At 37.2% G+C, this 25,196-nt stretch overlaps 1 protein-coding gene across 8 annotated transcripts; it reads right to left on the bottom strand.

The window, feature by feature from the left end:
• Positions 1 to 930: 930 nt before the first annotated feature.
• LOC103049646 (tumor necrosis factor ligand superfamily member 4) lies at positions 931 to 25,192 on the bottom strand. Of its 8 annotated transcripts, none has more exons than XR_015798369.1 (6): positions 24,572 to 25,148; positions 22,756 to 23,079; positions 16,600 to 16,681; positions 15,621 to 15,725; positions 3,939 to 3,981; positions 1,226 to 1,322 (listed from the first exon to the last, which is right to left on the bottom strand). XR_015798369.1 is itself a non-coding variant. In XM_015888190.3 (4 exons), the coding sequence occupies exons 2-4, from the start codon at positions 22,807 to 22,809 to the stop codon at positions 949 to 951; spliced, it is 471 nt and encodes a 156-aa protein (XP_015743676.1). In that variant the 5' UTR covers positions 22,810 to 23,079; positions 24,572 to 25,192; the 3' UTR covers positions 931 to 948. The 8 variants fall into 8 exon arrangements, 5 of the variants coding, with proteins under 5 accessions (XP_015743676.1, XP_088009608.1, XP_088009609.1 ...); XR_015798368.1 differs by lacking the exon at positions 16,600 to 16,681 and adding an exon at positions 14,018 to 14,153 and having other exon boundaries at positions 1,231 to 1,322; XR_015798366.1 differs by lacking the exon at positions 16,600 to 16,681.
• Positions 25,193 to 25,196: the final 4 nt, after the last annotated feature.

The following is a 25,196-nucleotide window of genomic DNA, read 5'->3' as shown; positions in this document are numbered from 1 at the left end:
CTAGACATCTGGCTACCCTAGACAAAATAGAGATGCTGTTGAGGGGCACTTTCTGAATCCCTCAGGGGGAAGACAACCTTCTCTTACATACGCCACTAAAGAAGGAGATTCATAGCTTGAGAGTACCCAATTCAGCATTGTCACCAGATGCCCGAATGATTGCAATGGTAGGAATCCGATGGTAGCTCAGGATGGTAGCTTTCCTAACCACTATAATGTGCTGTATGAAATTGTCCAACATTGAAGATAAACTGGAGATTGCAGCCCATGCAGAATGCTCCAGTTACTAAACAAATTACTTGTGCAATGCGAAGGTTTTCTCAGTGGCTCACAACCTCTTAACTAATGCTACCAAAGCAGAAGACCTTTGCCCGCCATAGTTCAAATTAAGCAGTACAGGCTGCACTAGAGTACTGCAGATACCTTCACTAGCAGGATGATTCACAGAAATTTCACTTGGTATTTATGGTTAGTTAGCAAAGCTACTAGTCAATTTGAAATGAAACCTAAAGAAAGATAGGATATAAACAAAATAGAAATATTCAAATATTTTGGCTACCAGTTGGCTCTATTACTTCCCATCATACACTTTTTGTATTTCTACCATCACGTCTGAAAATACTCTTTCCTTTCCTTTCAGCCTTGTCCGTAAACAAAGAGGAGCTGTTTGGAGGAGAAAGCCATTCTATTCTCATCACCTCCCGTCACTCCCACCCTGGCTCTTTCACTCTTTCTCCCACAATACATATAGTCACTCAATCCCAGCTCATTTGTAGACCACCAAGTAAACAGCAAACAGAAAAAGAGACCGGTGCACATGTTTCTGTTTGTTATTAGCTAACATCACATTTATTAGCCCAGGGAACCATGCTTCTGAAATGCATCAAATGAAAACCAATTTTGAATATAATTAATACAAAACTGGCCAAGTCCCTAGTGAGCTTTTTATTATTTTGCAGGATAACAATATGAATGAGGAGTTAACATTATGAGATTTAATGTTAGGTCATGTTTAGAGGTTCCAATGTCTTCATTAGGCCCATTGTATACCAAATACACCTCATCTTTAGAACGAAACTCACGCACAAAGATTTCTTGTACTTCAGTCTTCTGGTCACTGCAGTTGATCTTCAGAAAGTGCAGGCTAGGCTGTTGGTAAACCAGAAGACTCAATGGACCCTTGTTTCTTGTGATTGTCCCCTTCAAGAAGAACAGATAAAGACCATCACAATGGATTGGGATTGAGTGATTCACAAGATTGACTTCCATTGGCCCATCTTTCTTCTTAAGGCTGATCGGTTTCCGGTATGTGATGGAGAGATCTGCAAGAAATTTCAGAAAAAGTCAAGGATGAGTCAACTTCAGAGCCATAAGATTCTTTTGCTAAAACTGGAATAAATGAAAAGATATACAATTTAGAGGGAAGAGGAGAGGAGATAAAGGACAATAGGAAAATCTGTAAAAGAATGGAAAGAACAAGGAAAGTGAGCGGAAGTTTGATATGAAGTAGAATATCTCTCTTTTTAGTAATGTTTTTAAATTTTGATGTTTTATATATTTATATATATTTATGGTTTTAATGTTTTGTGTGAGTCACCCAGAGTCCCCCACTGGGGGGAGATGGGCGAGGGAGAAATTTAATAAATAAATAAATAAATAAATAAATAATCAAACATTTCCTATTAGCGCAAATAATTGGTCCAATTATCTGAATAAAAAGGCAGGTGTTATTTAGCAAAAGCCAACATTATCCTTCTCATGCTGCTTATACATATGAGTAGTTTAAGTCATGTATGTGCAAATCAGTTTGAAGCCAAACTTTAATCATCTTCACTTCTGGGCTCCAAACACTGATGACTGGAAGAGAACTATATGAGCCAACCAGTTTTTCCTCTATTTGCCTAACAGAGAGTTAAAAAATGGGATTCAAACAATTTTTTGACCTCAGAGACTGGTAGGCAGGAAAGACCATGCTGCTTATATAAGCAGAACAAATCAAGCCATGCAGTTGTTGGGTTTTGTTTTTTTTTACATGGATGTGAAGCTAGCTAAATCTAACTAGGTTGAAGCATACACTCAGCAAGAACTTGCATGCACTCGAGAGTTGGGAAGCATGATGAAGCAAGAGCAGCACAAAAGTGCTGCTGTCCAGTGTCGAAGCCAGCATTCCAGTATGCCAATTCAAAGATGTGCTGGCTACACTTCAGACCTCTATTCTGCTTTGGCAAAGAAGCAGAAGAGGGATTCATACTGCACTGAGGTCCCAGGGGAGGGGAGAGGCAAGGTGGGGAACCCATTACTGGCAATGAGGAGCTACAGGCCAGGTCTGTTGTCAGTTCTCCAGTCCCGTGGGATTGGAGGACTGGACCCAAAGTAGTCATTCTCTGCTGTTTTTCTCCCCTCTGCTTCTCCTGCCACCCAGAGCAAGAGAACTCCCTTCTCTCCCTTGGTGCTGTTGCCAGGAGTGTCAGACAAAGTGGGGTGGGTGGAAGAAGAGTGCAGGTGGGCAAGCTGCTTTTCCCAGGATATTCTGCACCAGCAAAGTGGCTCTGCTCCCTGCAAGCCTACCCCACCTCAGGCCAGGAGTGCAGGCAGCAGAGTTGCTTTCCCCATCTTAAAATGACCCTCCACCATGACTTTGGCATTACAGCTGAAGACCTGAGATGGGGGAATATGTCCACCCATATGGTCAGTGGTGCAACAGTACAAATGCTGGACACATGTTTAAAGCGTCCCCTGCTCCTCCACAGCTTTGCCACTTTAATACACACAGTATATCCACCAACCCTCCCCTCAGCTTTGCCATGGGTGCGCTGAAGCCCTTGGGGGTGTTTTGAATGTGTCCTATGGTATACCTTTTTAATAAGTGCCAGGAATATATCACAGCAGTCCACTGATACAATACTGACAAGCATCGAGGTGACCTGGGTGGTCTACCAATTGACTGCTGGACATGTGCATAAAACCCCCTGCTGTTAGGCACCGTAGCAATTGAATCTTGGAGGGAGGGTCAACTGTACCACAGGGGAAGCACCTCTTCAGATTCCACTCCTGTGGTGGAATGAACCTTTCATGGGCAAAAGTGGGTCCTGCTGCTCCTGCCACATAGAGAGAGCAGAAGACAAGGGAGAGAGAAGCAGAGATGAATGGACTCTTTGCTGCCAGCAGAAGATTCACTTCCTACTTCTCTTTTCTCTGGCAAGAAAAGAATCTTTTCAGTGGCAGAAGAACTGGGACCCAAAAGTTCTGTAGAAGCCTTAGGTGGCCAAGAGGATCAGGACAGAGTGTTAGCCTTGCAAGAAACTATGGGCAGAGGCTTCCTTCGCAGTAGGTGATATTTATGTTCCTGTCCACAAAAAAGTTACTGTAGTGAGCTATCTTCACACTGGGACAAGCAGAATGTGCTATCCTCAGTCTTGTCTGAAATACAAGCACAGGCCCAGGGTGCCAGTTCTTGTTCCTGGTTCCATGCTGCAGCTTCACCTAAGTATCAGAATTTTTGTTATAAATTAGGAGAGAGGGAGAACCTAGATTAGGCTAAACTGGCTGTTATAGTCCAACTTCTATCTCCTATCACTTTCTCCAGGAGAAGCTGAAATAGAATAGACAAGCTTTAGTGTGTCAGATGCAACAGCTTTTTGCTCTTACTGGCAAACCTCAAGCATCACCTCTTGTCTGGCTTCATAAGAAAGAAGATGGAAAGAAGAAGAGAAAGAAGGGCTGTTAACTCAGTACTAAAGAGGAAGTGAATTTTCCTTTACCCAATTCAGGCTGAATCTTTAAGCAAACTGTTTCTGACCAAATTGGATTAGAGAGGCATCATGGCATGTGGTATCAAAAAGTCAGCTGGAGGAGTTGAAAGGCAATCTATCTGAAGCTCTGGCACAAACGAACACACATTTGAAAAGAGAAACAAGAAACAAATAATGCTAACTCACTGCTAGGCTTGATGTAGATCCACTGGGTCTGGGAACCTGGGCTCTAAAACATAAAGGAACAAAACAAAACAGTGTAATATGAAAAATATGTACAAACTCAAGGTGAAAATACAGGTCAGATGCCGCATAAAAACTAGAACAAGCAGCCTGTTGCATAAGGAATCTTACCAAATCTTGATTACAATAACTGGCTGCAGCTATTTTCTGCAAATCATATATGAACTTAAAAATAGCTCTGCTGGATTAGGACAGGGCTCATCTTAATCCAGCATTTTCTCTCAGTAGCCAACCATATGCCTTTGGGATACTCACAAGCAGAAGGTGGAGACATTCCCCTTTCTCACCATTGTTTCCCTGAAGCTTGTCAATAAGGTCAACTGACTAATCAATAAAACTCCAATTCAATCCCTGAAGCTGGTATTTGGAGGCATGCTTTCTCCAACTCAGATGTCTTCAAAAGAAATACTGTAGCCCTCAATAGATCTATCCTTCATGATTTACCCAATTGTGTTTTAAAACCATCTAAACTAAATCACAAACCTGCTTTGTGGCAATGAATGTCATAGATTCATTATATGCTATGTAGAGAATATCAGCAGTCCATTCGGCTACTGAAAACGGGATTAACTGCAAAAAGAACTATGTCTATTTTATTAAATTTGTACAATACTTCTTTGATCATACCCAAAGTCCAGAAAATGTATTTAGAGGTCTATTCCCAAAGGGGCAATTTAAAAGGCAGCTGCTATTACAACATAGCATCATTGGCAACTGCATAAAAACAGTTATGTGCCTTAATAAAAAAAAGTGTCTTTCTTTTTCCACTTTGAATAATTTACTTGAAGGATTCAGAGAAATGGGGGCGGGGCAAAGAAGGGAAATAGATTGATCAGAGGACTGTTCTGTAAAGAGAGATTGAAGGAGCTTGTTTAGCTTTCAGAAAAGACATGAGGAGGGGCTTTGATAACACTCTTTAAATACTTGAAAGGAGCTCACATAGCGGAAGGCAGTATCTGTTCTCTATCATTCCACAATGCAGGACACAGAACTACATATTTAAATTACAGTGGAGCCCATCATCCAGGGAGAGATGGGGCTCCTCTTCACTGGATGTTTTTAAGGGGAAGCTCTGTCTTTGGATTCCTGCACTAAAAGGAGCAAATTGGTCCCAGTGACTTAAACGTACCATGAAACTCTGATTCCAAGCAAAGAAAATCAGCTCCAGTAAGTTTCTATAGACAGAATTAAACTGAGTAGAGAACTTACAGTCAGAATCTCTGATGTTAGTCCTGTTTATCAGACAGAAAGCAGGGGACCTTGTGCTTGGGACAGGGAGGTTTTTTTAAGACATGCGATTTGAAAGATATTTTGTCTCAAGGTGAAATAGAGTTTATGAGTGCAATAAGAGAATGAACCAGTGGATGATTTCCTCACCCCACTTATGTGGTCTAAGAGAACACTGAGTATGGTACTCTCCATGATGATCTGGTTGGACTCTATAGTGGGAGCTATAGACCTCAGACTGTCTGACAGCCTTCCATTAGATAAAAACCTTATGCTGATAAAAGCAGTAAACTATAGGACCATCAAATGAAAGTATCACACAACAACTGCAGCAGCAGCCATCCCTCAAGGGGCTACTGTTGCCCCCTGAAGATCCAGAGACAGCAAAGATCAAAGAGCATGATCAAGCAATTGGGGAACATGACCCCTTTCAAACCTACCAGACTGAATCCTAATCAGGCTTTTTACTGGCTGGAAGCATCTTGGGTATCAGTTTAGTTTGCTCATTGTTCTCCAGCACATTATGTAACCCAGGCAAGGTCCTCACGTATTGGCAGCTTTCTTGGGAAGAATTAACTTATCAAGGATAATAGAATTTGTATCATCAGCATTTTAGCAGCCCTTCACATTAGCACTCTAGATTACTTCATGTGTGTGTACATAAACTATATAGAGGACTGAGAATTATTATTTCAGGTGTCTAGTTTAAGGCAGAGTAAGAACACTGATTAAAATCTAATATGATCAGAAACTCAGTGGCTGGGAGGGACTTCTGGTGAGAGCCATGGCAAGCTGACGTCCTGCTGGTAGAGGAAAATTTATGATGAAAATTACAATTGGTTGCTGGATCCAGACTGGCGAAATCTCTCCTGAGGAAGGAGAGATTGTTGAAATAACCTATGTGACTCTGGACAGCTGCTCCTCATGAGTAGACCACAGGAACTGTTGTTTTGTGGTGTGCTTATGAACTGAGTGGCTGGGAGTTGAGGGACACCATCAAGCTCATACTCGTAACACAGCCTTTTAAGGACATAAAGCTCCATCAAGCCTCATTTCTTATTTTTTTAATTGTACTAGAAATGTTAAGACCCTTCAGATCGGCAAGGTTTTACTGTATTCATCAGATGAGTTGCCTTCTTGGAGGAAGATGTTTTTAAATATGATTTTAAGAGCTCTGGAAAATATTATTTTTTGAATTAAACAGAAAAAGGGTGCTTAGAATATGGATTTTGGAAAGTTAACAATGGATTAAGGGTTCAGATGGACTTGGAATTATGAATTAATTAGAAGAATTCTTCCTGTGGGAAATGGTGATTGTTTGGGCTCTTTTAAGGGGAAACATGATAATGGGACCTTGAAGATTTGACACTAGAGGGAGCCCGAGGATAATAAATTCATTTCGTTAATAAAGAAATAAAGAAATGATAAATGTTGGAAGTGTCATCAGAAGCCCGGTACATATTACCATATGTGGTGGACATGTCCAGAAGCTAAAAGATATTGGATTAAAATCCACACATGGTTGGAAAAAATGACAAAACAACATATAGACTTTAAACCAGAGACATTTCTATTAGGAATTATACCTGAAACATATAGTAAAGAACTGAAATATTTGATTGTAAATGTTTTGACAGCGGCTAGAATTGTATTTGCTAAAAACTGGAAAAATGAAAAAGTACCTATGTAGGAGGAAGTTATTAAGAAAATTATGGAATGTGCAGAGATGAGTAAATTAACATTTGAAATTAGAGAGCAAGAAGATAAACAATTCTATATGATATGGGATCTGTTTTATCAATGGTTGGATGAAAAGATATAGTAATGTAATAGATCAGCAAATTATATAATAGAAACTTGACAAACTGATATAAATTACTATATATATATATATATATAATCAATGGATAAAAATGATATAAATCTTATTATGAAAGCTGATGTTATAGACTAGTAACAAATGAATAATAATTGATAATTGACAAATATATAAATATATGTTAGATAGATGACATGAGATTTTATATAAATGATGAGTGAAGACTATGAAAGGATGGCACAAATGATTGGTAACTGGCTGACACACGGTTTAAAATGGAAGATGGTTTTTTTTAATGTTTTTTATGTTATTGTTTGTATGTGTTTGTTGTAAAAAATAAAAAATATATATAAAAAATAAAAGAAATAAAGAATGCAGCATAAAATCTTAATGGATGTTTTTGAATATTGGTCTTCAAGATTACTTGATATGATTGTGTGTCAGTGGAAGAACAAGGTACAACGAGTAAGTTTAAAATTAATTTGAATGTGGACTTAAGTGAATCAAGCAATGAGGAGGATATGGAGAAAGATGTACTGGATACACAAGTTAAACTGATGAATATTTCACTGCCTAAAGGAGATGTACAATTATTAAACCACAAAAGCGATTTGGATAACTTTTTCCTACTGGATCTACAAAAGAGGCCTGTTAAAGTCTTGAAGGACTATATGAGAAGTGATTTAAAAAAGGACAAATTTTACTTACTGGATGTACAAAAGAGGTCTGTTAAAGTTTTAAAAGATTCTTGAGTCAAAAAAAAGATGAACAGAAAACAAGCTCTGGGGTTATATTTGAAGGGGTTTAAAAATTAAGATTGTTAAAAATTCAGGGAAGGAATACAGGATTGGCTTATTCGATCAAGGTTAAAATAGAAAATTAGTTATATCTGTTTTCCCTTATTAGACTTTTGCTGACAAAGAATGAATGACAAGGCTTTTGGATTGTGTTTTTTAAGTTAAGAGATAGGTTATGGGGTGAATGCTGTATTAAGAGATGGTATTTTGGGGTGGGATGAAGGGGGAAGTTACTTCTTTTTTTCTTTTTCTTTTCCTTTTCTACATTTTTTCTCTCTTTTTTGTATTTTTCTTTTGTATTTCTACATTTTTTGTAGTTTATATTAGTTCTTATTCTTTCTATTTGTAATTCTTAATAAAATTATTTGGAAAAAAAAAAGAAAGTCAGTGGCCCTGTAGAAATCCAGTTTGATCTTGGGGCACAATAGTCAGAAAAACAAGCTGCAATCCTGTATGAGCTAAAGTGACTGTTACAATCTTAGACTCCACATTCATCAACGAAATAGGTTACTAACTAGAACACTGAGTAGAATCCCTGTTCCATTTAGGAGTAACTATGATGTTTGGCTTATTAAAACAATAAGGCAGGGATTTATTTGAAAAAGCTTCACTATATACCTCTATAAAATAGGAGATAAATTACCAGTATACTTTTTCGTACTGAACCACTAAAATCTGTCAGGCCCAGGAGTCTTCCCTGATTTCAGATATATAAATGTAGTAAAAATGTATTGAAGCAAGTAAGATTAGTCAGCTGAACTTGTGATAAATTTCTACTTTCTATAGAGAACAATCTCTCTTAAACTGGTGAAGATGTAAAACAATCTTATTTAGAATAAATGTGGTAGGAAGCTATCATATATTTTGTTAAACATAGCTTGCTGTTAAAAGGAGAAGCTCCATTTTAGCTTGGCAAAGGCAAACAAAAAAGAAGCCTCTCCATTATTTTAGCTTATTGTTATTTACTTGGACCCAGTAGAGAAATCCAGCAGGATTCTGAGCAGCCTAAGCGAGAGGGGTCTCACATGACCTTCTACAAGCACCTTTGGTGGGTTCTATTCTTTAAATACTTCTATCTTACTACGTTAACAGTTCCAAAATTGCAGACACTAACCAGTTGTGACCGCCAAGTAATATCCATGCTGATTTTAGCCTTCCTGTTTACACCCAAAGGTGTAACCCTAACTTATGAGTTAGCTTCATTGTATATATGTTCTATACTTTTCTTCCCCCCCCCCAGGTGGAATTTGAAAAAAGACTAAATATTGATGCATTGGAATAATCTGTAATTCCATAGTTCACTTCACTAGAGGGCTTTGTTTATGTTAATAATGCAAATGGGTTATATTAAAGAATCTCCTTTAGTTTTTTCCCCCTGAGCCCAGGAAGGAGAAAGAAAAACAATCTTTTATTTACTTTAAATTTTTAAAATACCCCAATGAAGGGATAAAAAAGGAGCTCACGAGTTCCTAGATTTGGAGGGGAAGGATTCCTGCCATCCATGAGCAAACCTTACTTTTGCTCTTCACTAAGCAACCCGCTCCCTCTTCTCTTCTTCCTCTTTTCCATACTTTTCAGAAGTACCTCAGTTTCCACTGAACCCAAGCTAGCAGACAAGGCGCTCATCCTTGTATCTTGCTAATGGTGGCAAGATGGTAGCAAGATGCTTTGCTAATTCTTTTAAAATGGCATATCCTCATGATGTCACCTTTGTTTCATCTTCAACCTGACATGTTGAACCAACAGACAAAAAATGAACAAGCCTTTCCAATATTCAAGATACAAAGTAACCACCTGATCCTGATTACAATAGCAATCAAATAGCCAAGAAGCATTTTCTTGAATCCCTGAAGTCTCTGACTCCAATTACTTCTACAACCTCTAATCAGCATCCAGGGGAGAACCCTGAGGAGGTGATGGTTCTTAGGAGTTGTAGAGAATAAAGAAGATGATCTTGATGGAGATAGCTTCAATGCAAGCTCCATCGTCAAGGTGACAAGGGGTAAAACATTTTAAGTCCACAATGGCCAGATAACATTCAGAAGTGACTCAGGCTGATGCCTCCCTAATTCACCGAACTATAAGTAAAGGGAGGATGTACAGCACAATCAAACTTGCAAGATTTGGTTATGAAAGCCAATCCAATAAAAGTAGTTTTAATCTTCCTGTGGAGTTGATTTCTTGGTCTGGTCTGCCTAGTGGGGCTGACATGAATGAAGTGGCCCCAGGGACTTTCTGTCACTGGTGGACAGCCCTTGTCCTCACACTTCAAATAATGTATTAGCTTATGATCTGAATAACATGCAGTCAGATGAGTCTGAGGCAGACTTGGACAAAATACTGCCTCTTAACAGTTCAGACTGTGATAGCTTTGTTTGGCCAACTGTCAGCTATCTCTATTAAAACCAAGGACATGAGGGAGTATAAAGAATTGTATAAGCTCACTATCAGGGAGGGGGCCTTCCTGCCCCCCCCCACAAGGTTGGGTATCTCACCCTCCGAAGGGTAGCCTCAAAAAGATGTTTACCACAATGTCTTCCTTGTAAGAAAAAAAGAGGGTTTTCTTCTTGTTGCCAAAATAGGAAATTTCAATTTTAACAGTTAGTTAACAGTTTTAACTAACAGCACTAATGTTGGAAGTGGGCTTCTTAAGGACTCTCTGTTCACTAGTCCTTGATCTAACACCTTCACTGCCAATTACAGTCAATGGATTTAGTACCAGTTATGCCTGTTTATGCCATCCAATCAGAGGAGCCAACTGGTGAGCCCATGCTGATGGCCTAGACAAATATCAGAAATATAAAGCATCTTACTTACTCTCTCAATGTTCTTTCTACTGGACTGCACTTTTTTTTCTACAATCAGAACTGGAGTTTTTTACCCTCTTCAGTCAGAAAACATTGGACATGTGGCAGGTTGAAGAGCCTGGCTGAAGGAGAGAGGTTGGGTCTGTGCCAAGATCATGACTCAGCACAAGACCAATAGCACGTAGGCAGAAAGGGGAAAATGCTAGAAGGCACCTGTACAGTGGCATATATATGTCCTGGGTATAGGATATAAAAAGAGGCAGAAAGAGCAGATAAAAAGGGGAATTTGTATTGCAGATGCTTCAGGACATGCTGTTGGAAAGGATGCTGTCTGGTAAACATGGAGTGAAGTACAGATCCTGGCCTTGAGACAAGGAGGAAGACCCAGAGGAAAATCCTGGAGAGGCTTGTGAAAATGTGGAGAGAGCAGGAGGATGGTCTATATTTTGTCTAAGGAGATTCAGATACTGAATCTGAACAGTGGAATTTCATAAATTAAAGGCTTTGTTTGGCAGCAAGACAACCAGGAGAAAACTCACAGATGTACCAGTATCAGTCACTGAGATAAGGAGGGAAGAAGGAGCCAAAATAAAGCACAAGGGGAAAATGAGGGAAAGAAAGTTGAGAGGTTGGAAATTATTGATTATTTCTTATATGTTTATACATACTATTCTGTACATACTAGGTTTTGTGAATTATATTGCCACTTCTACACTTAACTCACATTACTTTATTAGCATAAGTATCTTCAGAATAAAATCTTTCATCTATTTAAGTATTGGCTGTGTGTGTCTGTATCAGCTCTTATCCTAACCCACCCTCCAAAAGGACACCCCAACTTCTCCTCTCCCTTAGTGGAGATTATTTGGCTCTTCCCACTTTCCAAAGATATAGTCACTTCACCCTTATCTCACCCTCCGCCTTGTGTTGTGGTCACTCCTGTTCCATATACGGCATCCCATCTCCACCAACACCAGTTGGATTGACTAGGAATTGGTCAAAACAGTCTTTCCTTGGTCTTGGGAAACATAACCGGATGGAAGGCCAAAAAAGGATGACTCAGCTTTTGGGGCCCAAATTTCTGAGTTCAAACCTAATCCTCCAACAGGAAACTTGGTCCATGGAGTATATTAACGTATTAATAAATGCAAAGTTACTCATAAAAGAAAAATTAAATGCACAAGTATAGGATGGGGGGGGGTACTAACTTGCTACTGTAATGACACTTGTAAAAATGACAAACTCATTGATTGCAAAATGAGTATGAACCAGCAGTGTGACATCACTGTGAAAACAGTAAATGCAACAGAAGTATAATTTCCAAATCACAGGAAGAAATCATTCCACTTTATTCTGCACTGAACAAACCCCATTTTGAGCATAGTGTCCAGTGCTCAGAGAAATTGGAACAGGCTCAGAAAAGAACAAAGATCATCAGGGGGCTAAAAACTAAGGCTTATGAAAGGAGACTGAATTAGCTGTATACAGTACTCTTAACTTTGACAAAAAATGCTTAAGCATTCTTTAAATACCTGAAAGGATATCTTATAAAAGGTCAGGACCTATTCTCTCGTTTCACAGTGCAGGACACAGATTTCAGCTATAGGACAGCAGATTCTAACTGAATGTTTTAAAAAAAAAATCCTATAAAAAGGGTCAGTTCAATAGTGAAACCAGTGAGGTGATGGATTGAATGTGTTAAAGCAAAAGCCAGACCACTTCAATTTGAATTCTGCAATGAGCCGGGGATTAGACTCGATGGCCTAAATGATTCCTTCCAATTCTATGACTGTGTATGGTAATTTTAAAATGTAATAATATTTCTTAATGTTATACATGCTAACACCACAAAATTAATACCCCACTTTCAATTAAGTTATTTAAGCAAATGCTCTGTTAGATAAACTTGCATTGTTAAGCATTCAGTGAGCAGTGAAAAGACTAAATGAATCTAGAATTAACTCCAGATTCCGGCAAAGAGTTACAAACATTATGATTTAAAGAAACTAATAATTAAAAAATTATTTGAATCCAAAACAAAGAAATAACTAAGAGTTTAGCAATGTGACAGCCATGAAATGCCAGGGCAAATGTTGTACCCTAAATGATGCTTGTGACCATGCAACATTGAATTAAAATAAAATAATTGTTTTTTAAAAAGCAAAAATACCACCACCACATTTCAGAATTCCTGAGATGAGATTATCAAAATATCACCAAAATGTTTAGTGATCTTATAAGATTTCTAAAAATTTGAGGAGGCTTCCTAGGCTACAGTATTGTGAAAAATCATGTAATGTCATCTGGGGTGAGAAAATTTTGCTGGCCTAATCTTATGACTTAAGAAAAACATCTAGGATTGTGGATAATTAAGAACAATTATTTTAAATGAATTTCAGTGACACATTTTTCAAGCTTAATTTTAAAAAATAAATTAAATTATTAAAATAACTTTTGTTTAGTTTGGGCAGAGCCAAGCATAATATTAAATGTTACCAGATTAAAAAAGGTAACTGTATTGCTCATAGGAGTGAACTGCATAGCCCATCTTTTGGTTCTCCTTTAATAGTCAAAAACTCCATCTTAGTATCATAATGTCTAATGAATTAAACCAAGTTGTCCAATTTCTTGAGCCATCTCAAAACTAAGCATGAAATAATCAGCTAGCTTCCTCTTAAAAAATGAAAAACAATGCATGCCTGGACCTGTATAGATATAGAAATATCTTTGGAACATGTCATTTTCTTTCTCATATCTCACCATACATCAGTTAGAGGTGGGTGGGCTTTACCACAGAAAAACTGAAATGAGCAGATGTAGTTTGTCTTAGGTTGTGTCAGAATATTTTTCTGTGTATTCTCCTGTCTGTAGATGTAATTTTGAAACCATGTTTGTTATACAATGCTACTGTATCTATAATAACTACCACTGGGATGGATGACATTATAGAAGAACATAGGATGTGAGAAAGAACTAGGAATGATTTGACTGTACACTATATCTAATGTATTTTCATTTATTTCCACTGTTATAGAATTGTACATCTAATATTGACTGCTATTATAAAGATTAACAGTACCTTGTGACAAATATTCTCTTATAAAGCCAATATATCCCTTGTGTTTCTGCATTTTAAAGTTTTCTATGATCAGCAGATGATAAGACATTTATCCTTACATCCTCCCTCCCAACCAACTCCTTTCTCTTTTCTCCCTTGTAGACTTCCAGCTATGGGATGTGCTGCACACATTGGCTCTTCTCCAATATAGGAAAGCTAGATCCCAAATGAACCTTGCTTGCTGGGTTTTGTCAAAGTAAAAATATGAGGATTAACTTTGTCACTTTCCAGCCAAATAGATATTTAATACTAACCTTTGAAATGAGGCTGACATTGAACTTTTTTATTGAAAGTAATTCTTGTTATTTAAAGGTACATTGCAGAAGTATTTCTCCTTGTTCTGGAGATGTTTCAATACGCCTCAATGAATCATATCATTTTAAATAAATGCTAGAAATAAGAATGAAATTATCATTTTTTAAAAATATTCTATATCCTTTTATTTGAAAGTTTATACAAAAATCATTGTTTCCTATGAGACCTGACAAACCAGCATGTGATCCTTTGGACCAAGCACTGCAGTTACTTAGTCATGAAACCCACTGGATGGTTTGGTTGCATTCACACAACAAATTAAGCACAAAAAAACCCAAAACAAAGTTAATGCCAAGCTGACATGTTGCACTGGCATGTTACTGGAACAAAGTCAGCGAGATCAATCTCACAGCCTTAATTATGATGCTTGTTAGATGTCTCAAGATTACAAAATTTGAGATTATCACTAAATCGAAACATCACTGGACCTTGAAGGTTGTTTTTGACATTTACCAGTGACCTTTGACAAGATATTATATTTGTCAGTAAATAGGAGAAACTAAGATTGAATTCAGTGGTGACAGGTGATTCTTTTACTTTACAAAAGTAAAATTAAATGTTCTTATATATCTCTTATGTGTAATAAAAACATATCTCTTATGTGTAATAAAAACTATCTTAGAAAAGCCAAGGTGTGAAAGGGCTGTAATATTTCTTTCTTAAAAGCACATCAAGAAGCACATAAATAAAATAAGTATTGTTCATTGTTGAAGATTCTAGTAATAACAGAAGGAACATCATAGGGTTGTTTTGTCTCAGAGCTTATATGCCAGGCAAGATTTCAATAGCTGTTTGAAGATATTTCATATAACCAAACCACATAGCAATCCAGTTTTTTGTATGCCTGTTATTTCATGGCATGTATACATGGATAAAGGGACAATTTCTAGCCATTTTAGAAGCAAGCTTAGCTGCCTTCAAAAAGACAGAATGATTGAAGAGCAGTTCAGCAATTTGAAAAGTATGCTAATTTACCAGCAGGGCATCACACCTTAAAAGCCCAACAAAATAAAACCAACATGACTTCAGCCAGAAATAGCCTTAAATCCCACATGAATTCATCCTGAGCCATAGCACTGTGAGGTTTTTGTGCAGACTTACCCGAAAATGGGACAAACCAAAAAGGATCAAGCAGACAAGTAAGAGTATCCAATGTATAATCGTGGTCCCAACATACAATGAGACTTGTTTAGTTTGCTTCCCATTCTCACTCTCTGCAGGTAGCTTTCTCATTATTCTGTCCTCCATCTCCAGTTGTTCCTCCATACAACTGCCTTCTAATAGAAATGCACAGAAGGAAATCACCTTCTGCCCAAGAAAAATAATCACTACTGAAGCCAAGAAGCTGTGAAGGCAGCTATTAAATACCATTAGGAGTGTTTTAAGCATGATATGTAGACAGAGATAGGGGACTTCTTGTGACTAATCTGAAATTTCCCTTTGTCCTTTCTTTCTTTCTGTGGGTGATTATGGTAGCTGATATTCAATATATTCCAACTCATTTTTAATGAAGGTATTTCAACAGACCCTCATGATACTTACTATGAACAACGAAGTTATCAGAACTATCTAGGAACTTCCTTCACTTGAAGGAAGAAAATTCCCCATTAAGTAAAAATAGGATTTGGAGGTTTCTTGTTCAACAGCCTGGAAACAAAAAGATTATGAGTTTCAGACAGTACAAACATTTATCCTGATGACTACAGATAGTGGATTCTAAAATAAACCTTTCTAAATTATGACCTGATTCATATATCATGCTAAGCCACAGATTGTTTAAGCACTGTTATTCGATAAACCACAGTTCACTGTACTTACACAATACATTAATCTAAAACCAACCAACAAACCACTATTTCTAATTTAGTACATTGGGTAAATTCAATAAGTAATCACATTAATGTTAGTGGGACTTACCCTTGAATAAACATGCATAAGATTGAACTCCTAATTCCATCTAATCCATATTTGTCTACATATACTATAATCTACCTAACATTTGTCTACTTAACCATAATCCATTTCCCAAAGCATACAGTTATGCCAATGTATACCCAAGCATTTTTACAAGCATGCACAAGTGCAACAGAAGCATTGGGATAGATATCCCACCTTTGTCTAAGCACAGTAAGCCTTTCATATAGTACACCATGCTATCCTAATGTGTTTTTTCTTCAAGTATTATATGAATCAAGCCAATTGTGGCTTATTTCATAAACCATGGCTAATTAAACCACTGATTAGAGTGTATGAATAAATAATATGTAGTATAGACAATATATACTACATACTATACATATACAAATTAATACAAAGAATATTCATATTACATATATTATGACTATATTATTCATAGTCATAGCCATACTTTGATGTACCCACACAGAAAGAGAATTGGTTCACATATTGTGCTAAACCATAGCTTATTTAACCATGGTTGCATGAATAAAACACAATTGGTTGGGTTCACATCTCACTGACAAATCATAAGCCATGCTTTATAATAATAAATGATTGCAACCTATTTTGGTGACTACAGTCAAACAGCAGGCAGGCAAGGACACACATTCTGTTAAAACTCAGCTGCATAAGGTTGGTAAATCCTGTAGGTAAATGGTGGCAATAAGAACAATTATTTAGATGCATAGTGTATTTACAATTTTAAATGAAGTAGTTCAGAATCCAGGTTTAATTTAGCTAGATTGCTAACATCTAGATGCCTACTAGATAACAACAATATACAGAATGCTTTGTGATCTACCTGTTATTATCTGGATTTTGCAGCCCAGGTATAGTGTCTATAAATTAGATGGCAACAAAGAGTTGGAATTTTCTGCATCTTTCTGCCATTAAGTACTTGTCTGGTTTTTTGCAGCCAAAATATGGCCTTTTTTTTTTTAAAGAAAGGTGCATAATAAAGATATTGTTAGCCCCCATTTGGATACATGGATTTTAAAAAAAAAACTTGCTCTATGTTCAAAGGCTGAAAGCAGGCAGCATCTTTTAAATAGCAAATCTATACATAACTGAGCCAACCTCTAATAGGAAATTACATATCACTGGTCCAAATTTCTTCCCTTACTTCTAGAGAGAAAAAAAAATCCAAATATGCCCCCTTGTGGCTTAAATATGTATTTATGAATATTACTGGCTACTGCTACAATTATGACTGGGTTCACACATTGTACTATTTATTTAATTAATTTATATGCTGTCCATCTCCCCCAGAGGGCAAATCTAGCACTAAGCCAGGAACAAGCAGGATTTCCCCCCAGGTAAGCCCACTCTTAATTTTTATTATTTATTAGGAGCAGAGGAGTTCAAATGGCTGCAAGGGTGCAATAATACCCTCAGAAGGGACAGGGTTAAGCTATAGCACTTAGTTTTCTTCTTGTTCAAAATAGGTATTTCTTTGTATCTTTTTTTTTCTTTTCTATTTTTCTTTTACTTTTTTTCCCCTTTCTTGCACATTTAGCTTTCTCTTTGATTTTTCTTTTCTTTTTCTTACAGTACTTTTAGTTTGTATTAATTTTTTAGTTTGTATTAATTATCTTCCTTTTAAAAAAATCTTTAATAAAAAATAGGCACCCTGAAGCTATTAGAGAACAAACCTGTTTTTGTGCTTACTTTATTTTTTAAAAAAGAAATAAAATAATGCCTCCAAAAATTATGATTTTGCTCCCAAATTTTAGCAGTTCTCTTAGAGGACCCTGGGGGTCATAAAATGAAATTAGAGGTTGAATTCAGGGCAGGGGCTGCACTCCCCTGTCCTAATCTATGGTTCCTTTAACCATGGCTTGCTGACTAAGCAATAATTGGTTGGGTTGGGTTCACATAATTTACTAAGTGCGGTCTAAATCAGGCAAACCACCATATGTGTTTATTTATATAAACACTTAATTGTAAACAGTTAAGAACAGGTCTTAGTTCTGAGTAGATGGTTAGAATTATACATAACTACGGTTTGTTTATATGTAGCTCAGCACATTACATAAATTCAACCAATGGTTAAACAACCATTATTTAATACAATATGTGACTCCAGTCTCTTCTTGAATTGAGGTGGAAGTATCCCCTGCGTTGACCCCAACCCTATCTGTGTTTCTTTCCATCAGAAAATATTTGGCAGGCCATTTAGATATGTTTAAATCTTTAATTTAGATCTTTTAAGTTAATCATATACTAAATTTAGCTTAACCAATGTTTCTCAACCTCAACCACTTTAAGATGCATGGACCAACTGCCAGAATGCTGGCAGGGAATTCTGGGAGTTGAAGTCCACACAACTTAAAGCGGCTGAAGTTGAGAAACACTGGCCTAGACAAACAGGGGGATGGCTAAAGTACAGAATAGTATATATAAACATATAAGAAATAACCTATTTAATTCCAACCTCCCAACTCTCTTTCCCTCATTTTCTCCTTCTGCTTTATTCTGGCTTCTTCTTCCCTCCTTATGTCAATGACTGTTACTGGCACGTCTATGAGTTTTCTCCTGGCTGTCTTGCTGCCAAACAAAGCCTTTAACTTATGAAAAGGGAAAGTTGTGGAAAAAGTTGCCTCTGCCGATTTTTGGTGCCAAATTCAGGAGTATGCTGATTTAAATAATCTTAAAATTGTTCAGAATATTATTACCATGCCCTGTGGATTATAAATCAACTTGGAGGGTTCTAAAACCAAATCTGAGACCAACTTCATCAGAAAGAATAATGGGCAGCGAGTGAGCCCAGGTAGTTCAACAGTTGATCAACGCAAGAATACACTACTCTGGATTGGTGCTACAACAGAAAACCTTAAGTGGGAGTCCCAATATAAGCCTTTTGCCCCCTCCTCTCCAACTCTCAAATCTGTGTTGGTGGTATGCCAAGGACTAAGGAAGCAAAACTGGGAAAGACTAAATATATAAAATAATTTACAGAGGCTGAGATAGTGTCTGTTTTCTGCATATTATACAGATTTAACCAGACAGAGATCAGTGTAATACATTCCTGGCCTAAAAATCACTCTTCCTTATCCACTTCTTCACATCATCTATCAGCACATATGATTATCAATCTTGCAGATAACACAAAGATAGGGAGGCATTTTATCAAGATTCAGGATCTTGACAAGCTGAGACAATGGGAGAAACCATCAAGATTAATTTCAACAGGGAGATACAGAATGGATCTATGTGCTTTGATGAATCACAAGTTGAATATAAACCAAGCATGGCATGTGACACAGTTGCAAAAAAGAAAAAAGCAAGCAAGCAAATTTTGGCTACATCAACAGAAATACAGTGTTAAAGTCAAGAGAAGTAATTTTTCCTCTGTCTGCACTGGTCAGATTGTACCTAGAATACTGCATCTAGTTCTGGGTATCACATTTTAGGAGGGACAATGACAAACTGGAGTGTGCCCAGAAGACAGCAACAGAAAATGATAAGGGGCTGAAATAATGAGAATGGTACAGTTGGGAACACTGGGTAAGTTTGACCTGGAAAAAAAGAACAATGAGGAAACATGATAGCTGTCCTGAAAGCTGTCATATTAAACATGGACAGAATTGTTCAGTTGATCCAGATGACAGGACACGAAACAGTGGGTTTAAATTACAAGAAAGATTTTGACTGGACATCAGGAAAAAAATCCAAATAGTAAGAGCTGTGTAATAGTAAACAGGCTACCTTGAGAGATGGTGGATTCTCCTTCACTGGAGAGGTTTAAACAAACTGAAACTCCCCCCCAAAAAAGCTAGCTAAAATTATGTAATCAAAGTGACAAATGCAGTATGTTAAATCTGGAGAAACTGAATGTAATTCCATGGCAAATGTTTTTAAATATGTTTTAATTTGATACCAGACCTAGAGCCACAAAACCAGCTGAACAGTAAAGCTGTAAATATGATTAACGAACTCCTTGTCATTATTTCCTTTAAATGCAAAATTATTATTTTGCACATGAAATTATTCTCTATATACATGCCAGTAAGTGCCTCCTGAGAGTAGCTGCTATACCTGCAGCACAACGGACTTAGGAGCTGGATTTGAAGCCCTCCACTGTATGTTAACTACCTCAGTCAGCCTCTCTCCATTGACTGATAATGTGTAGGGCTGTGCAAAGATTAAATGAGGAGATTCAATACAGCCCATGGCCTCCTGGCTTCTAGCCTTGTGCCTTAACCACTACACCAAACTGGCTTCTGTTGTGAATATATGCTGTTAATTTTGCCATTACTGCATATTCTCCAAAGTTTCCAGCCTTGTATCATCATCTCTTTTCTAATGTTTTGCTAAGTTTATCCAAGTATCTTAGTAAATTGTGATTTTTTGTTAATATGTTTTGGATTATGTCTCGTAAGAATTATGGTTTCATTTCAAATTTGATTTCTAAAATGTTCTGAAAGGTGCTGTACATTTCTTTCCAGTACTTTGAAGTTTTTAACATGTCAGTTACATATGGTAAAATGCTTCTTTTGCCTCATGGCATTTCCAGCATTTATTACTATATGATTTGTCTATCTTGACAATTATTAATGGAGTTGTATACCATCTATAAAACATTTAATACTAGCTTTCTTTTAAGTTAAGATGCAGAGTAAATTTTATACATTTGTTCCATAATTCTTCCCCTTGTTGTGTTGTGACTATTTCTTTAAGGTTTTATATCCATTTTATCATGTAATTTTTTATTTGCCCTGTCTCTGCCATATCTGAGTAACAGCTTATATGTACATCCTAGTACATGGTCTTAGTTCTGTATGAGCATTTCAAATTCTGTCATTTTTCTTAGAAGCCCTCCCTCATTTTTGACGTCAGTTTTTACTCTTCCAGCAATTTGTAGGTACATCAACCATGGTATGTTCCAGCCTTCATCAAGTAGCTTTTGATATATTTTTGGTCTATTAATGGGATCTGAATGGATCATATCTGCATATGTAATTGCACATTTCTTACTATATTTATCTCCAACATGATATAGTTCTCTCTCCATTTAAAGGAGAGGCTAGCAGTGAGATTGTTGGACTTATTTTTCTCACAAGGTTGCATACATGTATCAAACTTTGTCTTAATATATTCTTTAAAAGTGAATTTGTCTATCTTGACAATTATTAATGGAGTTGTATACCATCTATAAAACATTTTATACTAGTTTTAAGTTAATATGGTACAGGGATATGTCCTCTTTCATATCCCTGTACCATAAGTACTGTATCTATGCTCCTTCCAATGTTGATGTTCTATTGTTTGGGGGTTTTATCACCAGTAAACTATACCCTACACTATTTGCTTTCTTATAACCGGAGAACCAATATTACTTTTAAAAATTTCCTCCTGGAGACCCCAGGGCTCCAACAATTTTGAGCAAGATGGTCCTATTCTGGCATTAAAGTCCTCCAACACAATGATTAGTGCATCTGGTTAAACTGTATTTACTCCTTCCAGCAATTTCCCCAGGAGGAATTGGACATCTATAGAATGGTACAGGGAATTTACTGGAAGGATATATTTACTAGGAGTGCAATTACACCTGGGGTTTTTAATTTAACAACTTTATGCTCTGATGTATGTTCTTCCTTATTTATTTGCTGCAGATTCACACTTTTGTTTAATTTCATTTTCTTATTTTTCTTAAAACCTTTAAATTTTAACTTCTTAGCCTCTATAACTGTTCTTCTGGGCAGTAATTTGAACAGGCTCTTTTTCTGACAATACTGGGCTTTTTTATTCCCCTTTCTTGTATTTTTGCTTTTCTCCTGATTTTTGCATGCAACTTTTGACCTGCTTCATTAGCATCTTTAGCAAGGCTGAGCAGTCCCTTTAGAACAAGATATGTTATTAACAGATCCTTTCCTTTCAGTGTCTCTATCATGAATAACAAAATTCTTTACAAATGTTGCTAATAGTCCATTACTTTCTGAAAGAAATTCTTCAGTGAGAATCCAATCCAATCTTTGCATATTGTTAAGTTTTCATCATCAGTATCAACTCAATCTTGTCTCTCTGTCACAGTTCCTGATACAAACCCTTTGTAGAGGGCATAGCTTTGGCTAGGGGTAGCTCAGAGACTAAGCCAGTTGTGTCTTTTAAAGACCTGGGCTCTTGTAAGTTCTCTTTAAGGTCCACTGTTTAATCCAGCACAGAATGCAGGAACGGTGCCTGCTTGCATAACCCAATTTCACTCTTCTTCTCTTCATCTGGCTCAAATACTGAGTAACTTTGTCTTTTCTGGGTTCCTGAAAAACTGTCTTGAATTAGGAATAATCTCAAGATCTTTATAAATTTTCCTAGTGAACACCGTATCTTCAGTCACCACTTTACTCCTTCCTATATTTTAAGCTGCCTCACTTGCAGCTCCTTTTAAAGTGCTTTAACTTTGAGAGAGGGTAAACATTTATACTTGCTGAATAAGCATGCCACTAAGATGGAACAGCTACAACTATAGTCTCAATAGGACAGAATTCACAAAAAACATGAAATCTGTGAGTTGAATTTACAGCTGCCTTTTTAGAACACAAGCACACATCCATGTAGAGCACAGCATAGCGCCAATTCTCTCTTGCAACATGAGAGACCACTACAGACTCTAGCATCTATTCCAGTTTCCACAATCTATTTTTAATTTAGTATTTTGCAGATAAAAATACCCATGACACTCCTTACATTTTAAAAAATGACTTTTATGAAACCAGCATACCTGTCTCCGCAGGGCAGTGCACACCTGAGTGGGGCAACTGTAGCATTCAAGCATTATACCTCCAGTCCTTCTTAATGAATAATGATTTAAAAGATTACAGTTCTTCTCTGTTGCAGGAATATCCAGCAGCACTGGTGTTTGAAAATCTTACAGATGGCATTATTTATCTTCCAGTAACCTTGGTAAAGAACTGAGAAGAAGATACTAAAAAGAAAGCCAAGCGAGGACAGACTTCAAAGCCACCTGCTTGCCCTGGTCACCATTTTTCCCCAATATAAAATTATTTGGTTGCCTCTCTTCTGCCAAACTGCACATGGAAACAATCTGAAACAAAGATAAAATATTAAACAAGAAATTACAGCTAAGAGCAAAAGGTCCTAATCACAACCCTTGTGATTTAGAGGGAGGAAGATTTTCAATTCATTAAAATAAATCTTATGGGAGATTTAGGGGAGACCACAAATTGCTGATATATGTTGTTGGCGAACACTTTCTCTGAGTTAGAGGCATTGCACAAAATTGATCATTTCATTGTTAATTATTAGCAGATTTTACATTTTGGACTATGATAGATACATTCTACTTGATATGGTGGACTGCATTTCATTCTTAGTTGAGAAGGCCCCAAATATCATTTAGTCCCTATTCAGCTATATAAACTTGTAATTTTAGACAAAACTGATGTTTACATGGGGTTAGAAGGGATGTTTTTATTTATTTTATTTATTTATTGGATTTCTCCCCCGCCCATCTCCCCAATAGGGGACTCCTATGTAATAATACTATGTAAAATCTTCATTAATAATCAAATCTTCACAGTTGTAAGATTTGTAATCTGTAAACTAGCAAGATATTAATGGAATATTTAATGAGTGTCTGAATTGGGATTATAATCTCTATCCTCACAACTACTATATTTAGAGTCTTAGTTTTGAAACAGTTGCATCTTTTGGTAACTTGCAAAAAAGCCTGGAAAAAGATGTCACTCTTTAAAGAGGTTGCACTTGAGCTCATGCATGTTTCAAAACACTTAAATATTGTTTTTGAAGCATACACTGCCCTATTTACCACAACCAAAACCTGACCATTACAACAATTTCTAGATCTGATATTACTGCGTTATCATCATCATCTTCGCATAAAGTCAAATTTAAACCAATAATTCAGGGCTAGAGAGAACAATATTATGTACAAAAGTGCTGGCTGCTGCAGCAGCCAAATAAGGTTTATTTATATTTGGAAAAAAAAGTAGTACTGGTGCACTAATTTTGCAATGAAACAATTGGAAGATGCATGGGCACTTCCAAATTTTTATCTGTGAAATCCCTATGTATTCTACATGTGCCCTCCAAAAAGACAGAGTAGAAGAGCTTGCTTCCCTCAGGCTTTCTTCCTATCCCACTTGCAGTATTTAAATGAATTCCATTACTGATCCCATCTGTTTCAATACATAACAGGGAGAAAAGCAACATTTAGTGCTTTGACTTAGGCTGCAAAAGGTCTTGGATCAGCACTGATAAACTGGATAAAAAAGACCAACCAAGCATACAATGTCAATGAGAACACAGATGCAGTTTTAACTAGAAGCAAAATACCACTGAACTCATTGAGCTTCTGTCTAGCCAAATGTGCTTTTGATGCAGCAGCAGCAGCAGCCACTGCCACCGCCGCCAGGTCTCCCACTTCAACAGCTATATTAAAGCCACAGACTTTGGTATTCAAGGGGAAGTACTGTAAATCTCAGCCTAGGAACTTGTCAACTTAGAAGCTAAGCAAGGCTGGGCCTAGTTAGTAGTTAAATCAAGTATCTCCTTACCTTTATTTTAACTTCTTTATTTACTTTAAATAAGCATTTCATTTTACTTTAAATAAAAGGTAGAGTAAGGTAATGAAGCCCTGGCATCAGCCTCGACTCCTGCTCATTATCAGACGCAACCACACCGCACTTTTGGCCACAGTACAGAACAGAAGTGTTTGCTACTGCCTTTGCTTTAAGTGTTTTTCGACTTCCCAAGCAAACCAACTGCCAACTTAGTTCTTGAAATGCCATTTTAGCAGCGCCATGACGGATATATGAAGCAGGTCGGGAGAATTTCGCTACGGAGGAAAAAAGGCCAAAAAGGTACCATTAGGAAGAGCCCAAGTGGACGAAGCCTGCTCAGACACCACGGCAGGTGAATGGGCCGTAGAGAGAAAATACAAAAGGAGATGAAAGGGACGTGATCTGAAAGTGGAGCGCTCCATGTTGCTACATTTTTCGTTTGCTACCGTCGGTCGCGTTCTACTTAAGAGTGAAAAAGAGATGCCGAAGGAGAAAAGTCCAACTTCAGACCACGGAATGAGAACTCTACGGTTTAGGTCTACGGGCTTTCCGGGAAACAAGTCCCCGCGTTCCTCATCCAACAAAAGCCATCCCGAGATGCCTTGCGCGCGGAAGTGAA

The sequence above is a fragment of the Python bivittatus genome, unplaced genomic scaffold (genome assembly GCF_059951505.1).
Source record: "Python bivittatus isolate LINGU-HERP-01145 unplaced genomic scaffold, Pbiv_v1 ctg000700_np1212, whole genome shotgun sequence".
In the NCBI taxonomy this organism is placed as follows: domain Eukaryota; kingdom Metazoa; phylum Chordata; class Lepidosauria; order Squamata; family Pythonidae; genus Python; species Python bivittatus.
The sequence above is the reverse complement of the archived record's forward strand: the minus strand, read 5'-3'. Positions and strand labels throughout refer to the sequence as shown.